Here is a 9,952-nt window from a genome sequence, read left to right on the forward strand (position 1 = left end):
TTTTTTTTTTTTTTTTTTTTTTTTAAAGACAAAGCTATTTGGAAGAGATGGTATTTCACACCATATGGACTCTTGCCTTCCAAAATTCCAAGACATAACAGATTGGAATCTGTCACTCTGACCTCTCGCTCTATGAATTCAGAAACCAGAGACTCAAAGAGCAAGTAATATCTTCATGTTTTCAGTTTGTTTTAAGATATGAGGAATATAAAACCTCACCTCCCACACAACTTTTCATAATATATAGAGAAGCTATTGTAATAGATGTCTGAAAATGGTATTATGCATAATTAACCAAACCTCGTTGTCTTCTATTTCCTCTTATAAATAGGAGGTATTAGAGCCCACTATCAGAAAAAAGTAAATGTCTCAAGAAAGAAAAATTAAATGTTTTAAAGTTTTTATTCACATGGGTTAAGGTTAAGTGTTAACTCTCTTATTAATCTCATAGCCAGCGCACAGTGCATTAAGGCCTCAGAGCTTATTGTTCCTTATTTATTAACTTGCCCAGGACAGGAAGATCCTTCCTCCTTTTGGTCGATGCTGTTCATCTTTAACCTGAAGTCTTAGAATCCTCAATAAAGCAGAAGAGAAAGCAAGTAAATACACACAGGCTGGTGGAAAAAGAGGCACTGGTTTAGTTTGGGCAGAGATATGGAGTAACCATCTTACTGTCTTGTTCTTTACACTTATAAAGAACACTGTCACAATAACACATTAAAAAGTCTACCCTAGGGGTGCCTGGGTGGCTCAGTTGGTTGAACCTCTGATTCTTGATCTCGGCTCAGGTCATGATCTTAAGCTTTTTAAGATCGAGACCTGTATCGGGCTCTGCACTGAGAGCGTGAAGCCTGCTTGGGATTCTCTCTCTCCCTCTCTCTCTGCCCCTGCCCCACTTGCACTGTCTCTCTCTCAAAATAAATAAATAAACATAAAAAAGTCTATGTTAGGTGAAGAGGAGAAGTAGTGAAGCTCCACCCTATACTAAATAATTCTGAAAACACACCTTTCTTATCTACATAACCAAACCACTACTGCCTTAAAATGTTACACTATTACTACAGGAAAAAGTTCCTATGTGAGGTGTTTTAAGTACTGAGCACTTCTTTATAATTATAAGCAAAACAAAATGAGCACACAAATAGTCCCCATAGTGCAATCTCTCAATTAGTAAACTCCCCAACAACAGGGATTACTGCACAGACTTACATATTTCTGCACAATCAACAACGGCTCTTAGAATACTTTAAATGTAATACATGCTCAATAAATATTTGCAGACAGAATCTCACATAACAGAACTCTTGCATAAGGTAACAAAAAGTGAATAACACCTTCAGATAGTCCTGGGCTAACACCCAAGAAACACTGACAAATCCTAACAATTCGTCCATTGAAAATGTTCTGTTGATTGCCTATGATTAGTTAATTCTGTTAGTCTTTCACTGTGCTTATGGTATGTTTTATTATTCCTGTCAATATTAATTTAGTAACACAGTCATAGAAAGTTAAGCTAAAGGAACTTGCAAGCTCATCTAGTATAAACCTTTCATTTTACAGACAAGGAAATGAAGGTCTACTTTTCTCACAATCAACACTTTGGCACTTGTCACCTCTTTCCCTGGTTCCCTAACTAAATAAAAGAGACATTTTATTGCACTTTTTTGCTTAGGTTAACATTACAAGTGAAGGCACATTCCTCAAATGCCAGTCTCTAGCATAGTATGTTGTATATAGCAGGTACTCAGTCAGGTGAGTACTTACACACTGTTCTTGCTCAGTGTTCAAATTTCAGTAAATGACAATGCTCATTTTAATTATTTTCATTTGTACAATTTTTGTGTGCAACAATTGTCTTTCTAATATAAAAAGTGATCTGACACAAGTTTTTACTCAAAGCATTATCATTCATAACATAAAATACTTCTGTCTTTTCTACCACGGTGAAGCTCATTTTCCCCAATAATACCAAAACTAATAGTGAGGCAGAAACCAAATCAGTTTTGCACATAACATTCAAGACACATCCCTGTAGGGAGATCGAATTGGTAAATTATACACACACACACACACACACACACACATCCATTACCTAAGAGCTAAACATTAGGCCAGGGGCTTGAAACTGCTTTACTTGCCTTCCTGGTCAATAGGGAAAACAATTTTATCAGTTTCAAATCACAGAGAACAAGGAACTGCCTTCTTTCTGAAGTCACAAACTGTTGGGATGCAACCATCACAGCTAGTCTCAATACAGGACAAGCCCCATGTTCAACCAACTATTCAATACTATATGAAAGCCAGGTAATGTACTAGTCAGTCTCTAATTTTAAAGCAAAATGAAGATCAAGGACTTAAGGTTACAGTAAACTCTAAAGTTATAAGCTTTATAGTAAATGTTTCCCACTGCAGTTGAAGGAACAACAACTATTCTCAGACAGAGCTCATAAATGCCCTGACCCAGAACCAAGGACAAAATGGAACTGCTGAGTTCTAGTACATGGGACAGAAATCAGGTCTAATATGGCTTTACCATGTAAACCTTGTGGATCATCATACTTTGCTCTCTGTAACTAATATATAAAAAAGTAAAACAAAACTGTCTAATTTGGGTTTAAATTGAATTTAGAAAACATCCAAAAGGTCCACATACATAATTTCACTTTGATTATAATTTTAAGTCTAAAATGCATGAGATTCCGAAGTCTGTATGACTTACCGGACTGAATAAAGACAAGAAACTCTGGCACCAACACTGCTTCCAAGGTGTGATAATTAATGAGAGGAATCCTATCTTTCCTGTCATTTAATTTGTCTGTTTCCAAGAAGTAGGTAGGACAATGACACATCTTAAGGACTGTTTAACAAATGGTTTGCAAGGTCTTACAAATAAATAAATAAAGGGTTATAAACAGGCTTATAAACAACTGATAACTAATTCTTTCAAAAATCCCTGAATTTGTTTCTTGAGTAAATACAGTATTAGAACATTCTCTACAGTAAAACATCGGGATTTCTTTCAAATTTCTAGATAAATGTTTGCTGTTTATGTTACAGCCAAATTGCAAATGTTAATCACTCACACCCATGTAGGTATGATTATTCTCCTAACTAATCACAAACAGGCAGAAGAGATATCAAATGTAATTTTTTTCTATCCTATTTTTTTCACAAGAATTTTATTCTATCAGGGCTTCAAGTAAAACTGTTTTAAAATGGAAACTAAAGCAGTGTGTGTGTGTGTGTGGGGGGGTATTTTTAACTAAACACAAATTCTCTTTTTTTCTTCTTTAAACTACGAAGATATTGGGGAGACAAGAGGAATGAAAAACTTGCTTTGGGTTTTTTTTTAGGTATCCAAACAGGGGTGCAATGTTAATTTCAAGCAGTTTGCAGTGAGGTTAGCTGTGGCTGTTTTAGGTTGCCAGAACAGATTTTTATTTAGGAAAAAAACACAGGTTACTAGTTTCATTTTTTTAATGCAAAGTTTATATTAGAATCCTATTATTTAGAAAATAACATTTTCACAGCATATTCAGTATTAATACACATCTCTGTAAATACCTCTCCTCTCAAAGTAGTAAGTGATTTGGACCTTTGTCTATCGAGTGGGAATGAGGAAGGTCAAGAAGTGACAGTTTATAAACTTGGGACTTAAGTGGATGATACTCTTAAATATATCAACAAATATTACAACACTATCAAGTTGGCAGTATCTTCATTTTCTAGAACTACCTTATTAACATTTTTTTAGAATTTTATTTCCAATTCTTATGAAATAATTTCTGATCTCATCAGGTACCATGATTTCAACTTTGAACACTTAACCTTTTTTTTCAAAGTCTCATTTAATGCTTAAAATTACAATGGACATACTTTCATCAAGCAGCATTTTAGTTTAACAGAATAATTATGAACTGAAATAATAAATAACTCATTGTCCAACTAAGGGCCTGCCTCACATATTATATGTATATTTGTTGAATAGGAAGACAAGTACGGACTTGTTTGTGATCTGCAAGTTCAATAATTTAGAAACTGTGACCAACCTAAATGCAAAACCCATTTGATAATTTTAAAATGCCACATTTTGGCTTAATGTAATTTTAAATTCTCATTAGTAATGATACCAAAGGTTGATGTAGAAAGTAGTACAAAACTGATCTCTCAGAGCATTATCAAGTTATAAAGTAACTGATAAAAAGATATTGTTCCCTCAAAAAATGTGAAATGAGATACTTAAAGAATTGCAATCTTATCTATTAAAAATTGTTTTAATTTAGCACACTAGTTCTTAGAGGAGATGGTGGTGAAAAGGCTTTCACTTTTTTTAGTGTCTTTATTTTAGATAGTCACTTGATGAATAATACAAATCCAGCCTTGTGGGTCAGGGGATATGAGACTATATATTAACTATATCCACTAATGCTGTTTATGACCCACTACTGTTGTTTGTTCCAAAGTTCTAAACGTAATCATTTTTGCAAATAGGATTTCTACGCTTGAAAATTAAACACTAGTAAGTGTGGCATTACAATTTTAAAATAAAGATATGAAATTGTATACTTGGGGATGAAGGTGTTTGTTGCCCATTATTTTTTCTGAGCAAGTAGCAAAAAATGAAGTGCACTCTAGGATAAGTTTTTCTCACATTAGAGTCAGTGCAGTTAAGTTGTAATGAATGTGTAAATACAAATTATCAATGAAAGGATAATTAAATCACATGATTTACCAAAAAGAGCACTATCATTATTATTCAGTCAGTTGGCTATATAACTTCTATTTTAAAAATATAAAGTGGAGTTTCCTTTCCCCTACTGTTCTCATAATAAATTAAAATACATTACTAATTCAACTTTTAAAATGTGCCTTTTGTAAAAGATTTTAGTTCTTTAATTTGGATGCCCCTTACCTTAAATGTAAAAACCAAGGGGCAAATACAATTCAATGATGATTTCAGAGACACTAAGTTACATTAAGTTAATAGGGGTTAAAACCCACTACTTTCTGGCAGGAGATTAACCATCTCTCCCTTTAAAGTTTTCAAAAGGGGATGAGGGTATCCCTTAAGGAATAAAGGCTTCTCTCTCTGTCTCTCTATCTCTCTCTCTCTCTCTCACACACACACACACACACACACACGACAATCTTACTTCTCTGACCTATTCAAGCTGCCAAAACATGACTATCATCAAAGCCAAAAAATTCTACCTTAAAATATTTAAACTTCATTTTAAAATTAAAACTGAAAGCAAGATACTCAGCTGCCAACTACTGTGTAGTAAGAAACTATTAAAGCCTGCACTGACCTACTTCATATCAGCATCATGACAACATGGATGTATGCCAAGAAATAATAAAAATTACCATATAACAAACCTTAATTTTGTATTTAAAAATTGTGACTGTTTTTAAAATGCATAAATATTGTACTACAATGTGTTATGATGCATTTATTTTTAAATTGCAATAAAATGAAGGAGTTTTAATATTTTAGTAGTCATATTCAATGATGGACATGTGGTATTTCATTTTTAAAATCAGAGCTTGTTTTACACCACATTCTATTTTAAAACGTCTATTAAAAGCAATCTCTTAGACCAAAGTCCAAATATTGCTTTCCACTTTTAAAACAGTACTACATTTTTTAAAAATGTCAGTTAATGAAGAATCCTACAAAAATAATGCAAGTTCATGTTCAAAGAATATTTACAATGGCTCTAACAGAGGATAGACTTAACTCAATGTATTTAATTATTAAAAGATTGCCACCAGTCCGTCAGAGTTTAACCTAATGCTGAAATATTGTAAATTCTCATACAAGCAAGCAGAGAAATGGCAAAGGATATCTCACCTATGGTTTTTTTAAAAAAAGAAAAAGGCACGAAATGGCAAGACATTTTAAAATAAAACATCTTTTTAAATTAAAAAATCACTTTACAGTGTAAACTGCCACCTTAAAATATCATATACTAAAAAAGCCCTTTCTTCACAATCATGCAAATAAACTCCCTGGAAAGGAAATTTAATCTCAGAATAAAGAAGGCAAAAACATCCAGAAATAGCAGCTAAACCAACCGAAAGGAAGAGACACATTAGGTTTTGTGCTGCATATTAATATTCTTACGCACAATGTCTGTTTGGTGAAAATTCACAATACACTTCTTCCTCTCTGTATGACTGCAAAAAGGAGTAAACACATTTCACATTCCTGAGTCCTAAATTCATGCCACGATCATGCAACATGACTTAATTTCGTCCCATATTCCTCTTACACATAAATGAACACCACAAATAACTTGTTTATCTACACTCACAATTGAGGGGGTAAAAGCATTTTGGGGGGGGGGGGATATGGAGACCAGAGGTGATGCAAAGTCCCCACACCTCCAGAGGTCCTATAAAAATGCACCCGACTCTGGATACCCACATTCAATGAATGCTTCAGCCTCTTCCTCCGCCCGCCGCCCCCCACCCCGTTTGCAGCAGAAATGTGCCTGGGCTTTTTTACCCCGGCGATGGAGGATCCTCTTACCAGATGGAGTTCTTGATCTTGTGTTGCAGCGCGCTGGCCTCTGTCCCTGGCAGCCCAGGCACAAGGGCTGGCAGAGCCACCCCCGAGTTGGGGGCGCTGGGGGGAAGCTGCTGATGGGCATCAGGCTGCTGTGGTGGCGGCTGTTGTTGTTCCTCTGCCATCGCTGCTGGAGGGGTGGGAGGGAGGGAGGGAAGATGGGGGCTCGGGGAAGGGTGAGGGAAGAGACGGGGAGGGGAGGACGAAGGGGGAGAGGAGGAGGAGGGGGGAGGGGAAGAGGAGGAGGAGGAGGAAGGAAGCTGAATAAGCTAGGCCTTTACCCCAGGGCTCGAGTGAGTCGCTTTCGCCTGCCGCCTGGGGGACATCACCGGGGAGACCGAGCGGCTCCTCACGGCAGGGACGCTTCACCGCGGGAGAGGCATGGCGGCGCCCCTCAGCCCCCCGCCGCCGCCGCCTCCTCCCGTCAGCGGCCGGGGCTGAGGGGGATGAGAAGGGGACGTCTGAAGACGAGGTGGGGGTGGGGGGGCCAAGGCTCCCCCAAATCCGAGAACGATTGCTCAGGGACTCCGCGGCCCGGCCTTCCTTTCTTGCCCCGGGGGCTTTCTACTCCGGGGGCCCACGCTGCTGCAGCCCCAGGCTCGGCTCCACGCCACTCCCCACGCCGCCGCCGCCGCCGCTCGCTCCCGGCCCCGCCGCCACAGCGGCCGCCGCTACCCAGCCAGCCCAGGAGGCAGCCTAGTGCGCGCAGCCGCACTGCGGCCCGGCGCAGACGGCTAAACACCTACCGCTCCGCCGGGGGGGGGGGGGGGGCGTGGACCAGCGTGTGCGGGTTACGGGCGCGGGCGCGGGCGCAGGGGACCGGGAGGGGGGCGCACGGGTGCGCAGGGCAGGCGCGGGCCAGCTCGGCCCGGAACGCGCGCCGCCCGGGCAGAGGAGGGGACTGGCCAAGCTGGTGGAGGAGAGCAGGAAAACGTGGGGGAGGTGCTGGCGAGAGAAAGAGAACTTGCGTGAGGACGAGGAGGAGGAGAAACCAAATATAATATTTGGCGTGGAAATGGGATTCTGTTTTTTTTTTTCCCCTTGCATCTTCAAATCAAGAAAAATGAAATTAATCAACATTATTCCCTCTGCCCTCGACGAGTGATTATTGCTTCTCCCTGGGTAAGCGAAGAGAATTGAAGCAGGTAAGAAGATAAGCTGACTTTTCCAAAGCCCCCAAAGAAGAACACCCGTTGGAATTAACCACCCTTTAGGTAATTCAGTCTTGAACGGAAATCGCAAGTCAGGAGCTGGGTTGAGTGCTTCTCAGTCGGGCATTCAAAGCCCTCCAAATCTGGCCCCACTTTAGTTATCCAATCATAGCTGCCTCCATCCCCCTGCAAGAACTCCCGGCTCCAATCAGTGAAGTCTCCATGCCATTCTCAACGCGCAGCAGATTCATTCTTCCTTCGTGCCTTTGCTCATGCTGTTCCCCTCACCTCCCCACCCCACCCCCTTTCCAGGAATGCCCTCCCTCCCTCCTCTATACCACTCTCAAGCCAACCCAGGCTCTAAGGCACAGCTCAAGTCGCGGCTTGTCAGGGTCCCTGGCAGCCAAGGCCCCTGCCTGCCTCTGAAAGAAACACATACAATTCTGGCAACATGGAGGCTCAGGCTTCAGACATAAGCTCCTTCCTTTGGAGCCAGTTGAACCCCTGGACACACACTCTGTGCCCTTCTTCCCATTCACACTTAAGAGACAGTTTTGTCTACCAAGAATAAGACCCTGCTAGAAACAAGCAAGTCCCCTTTAAGAGCAGAAGAATTGGCTTTTCTAGGTGGGGCTCATCAGGCAGGCCTAAACTCCCTGGCTGTAGAAGACAACCGCCAAGGCCTCTGGCACCAGATGGAACAGCTGCTCAGCTCACACTGACCTTTCTCTGGGCCTGTGGGTGTTGTGAGCTCTCAGCTTTAACTTTTCTAACAGTTTCTATCAGGTTTCTACCTATCAGGTTCTCTGGCCACTTTCCTGCTGTGCTTGGACTTTGGGCCATGAGGCTCTGCCACCACTTAGAGTCCTGGGTGAGCAATCTGATTGGCTTGGGCTTCCTGGCTTTGGAGTGTTTTGTGCCCTGCCTTGCCCTGGAACTCTCTTGCTTTTGCACCGCTGTGCCCTCAGGCCTGGCTCCCAGATTTACTCTGAATGCTTGTAGATGGTCAGGGGTGGTGGAGTAGGAGGAACACCTGTGTACAAAACACTGCTCCTCCATGAAGATTTCAGGCTGCTTGGTTTCCTTTGCAGCTTGATACTCTTTGCACTGATTGTTTCATACAAATTGGTCCCCTTTCCTATAACCTAAGGTCACTATTAGCTTAGCCACTTTAGGAAAATATAGGTTGTTTATGAATTCATTTTGCATATGCACCTTTGTGTCCTCTACAGACAGTATTTTTCTGTACCAAACTGATAGACATGGCGTGCACTAGATAGAAGCTTTAGATAGAAGCTTTGAAAAAGAATAACAATTAGGTAATGTTTGCTGAGCACTTTCAGCCTGCCAGACCTAGCACTTTCCATACATTATCATAGTTATTCCTTCCCAAACTATATATAATATAGGTATTCTCCTATAAATTATCCTATTAAACAAATGAAACAGAAGCTTGGAAGGATTAAATAACATTCTTAAAATTATCCAATTAGTAAATGAAGGAGCCAGGAGTTTGATCCTTGAAGTCTAATTGCACAATCTGCAACCCATGCTGAACATGAGATAATACTAAAAAATCTTGAGTGTATATATAAATTCCATGTCCATAGGGAAGATGGAGAAAGCAGAAAGGAAGAAAGAAAGAAAGAAAGAAAGAAAGAAAGAAAGAAAGAAAGAAAAGCATTGGGGAAAGTTGCCTAGTCCTCCAGATTCTAATTTTTTTACCTCGCTAAGAAAGTATGATGGCTTCACATTGCCACACCCTGGGAGGGAGAGATACTAGGGAGTAAGGGATTTCATTCAAGAAAGATAATGTATCTGAGACCTGCCAAAGGCCCTTAAGAAAAGGAAGCTGAGAAACTAGACTTTTTTTTTAAGTACGCCAGTGGGTGTCACACAGGCTGGCTTCCCGAGTGCAACTTTTTGAGAGTTTTTTATCGGTTCCATGAAAGAGCTATGTCACCCCAGCAGCCACTAGAGGGCTCAGCAGAGCTGCAACCCTGAGCTGCCCTGGGGTGAGGATGGAAGGGCGGTGCTTGAGCTTGAGAGGGCATTGTAGAGCCTTTGGGGCCTTCAAGAACCAACAGGCAGTTGGAGGAGACATCTGGGACTCTTAGGTTCAACCAGCAATTAGTGGCAAATTGTATCAGACTGAAGAGACCTAACTGCTAGAATGAGACATTTTTGCAGGAAGGAAAGGATCTGTCTCCCACTGCTCCTTTAACATTTG

The 9,952-nt window shown here is 40.7% G+C and overlaps 1 protein-coding gene across 1 annotated transcript in view; it reads right to left on the minus strand.

Moving 5' to 3' along the window:
- The window catches only part of RFX7 (regulatory factor X7), a 134,171-nt gene extending 126,608 nt beyond the window's left edge, over positions 1-7,563 (minus strand). Inside the window, exon 1 of the mRNA XM_049613672.1 lies at positions 6,536-7,563. Within this exon, the coding sequence (XP_049469629.1) occupies positions 6,536-6,696 (161 nt within the window). The 5' untranslated portion in view covers positions 6,697-7,563. The remainder of the gene's footprint in view (positions 1-6,535) is intronic.
- Positions 7,564-9,952: the final 2,389 nt, after the last annotated feature.

This window comes from Panthera uncia (assembly GCF_023721935.1).
Source record: "Panthera uncia isolate 11264 chromosome B3 unlocalized genomic scaffold, Puncia_PCG_1.0 HiC_scaffold_1, whole genome shotgun sequence".
Taxonomy (NCBI): domain Eukaryota; kingdom Metazoa; phylum Chordata; class Mammalia; order Carnivora; family Felidae; genus Panthera; species Panthera uncia.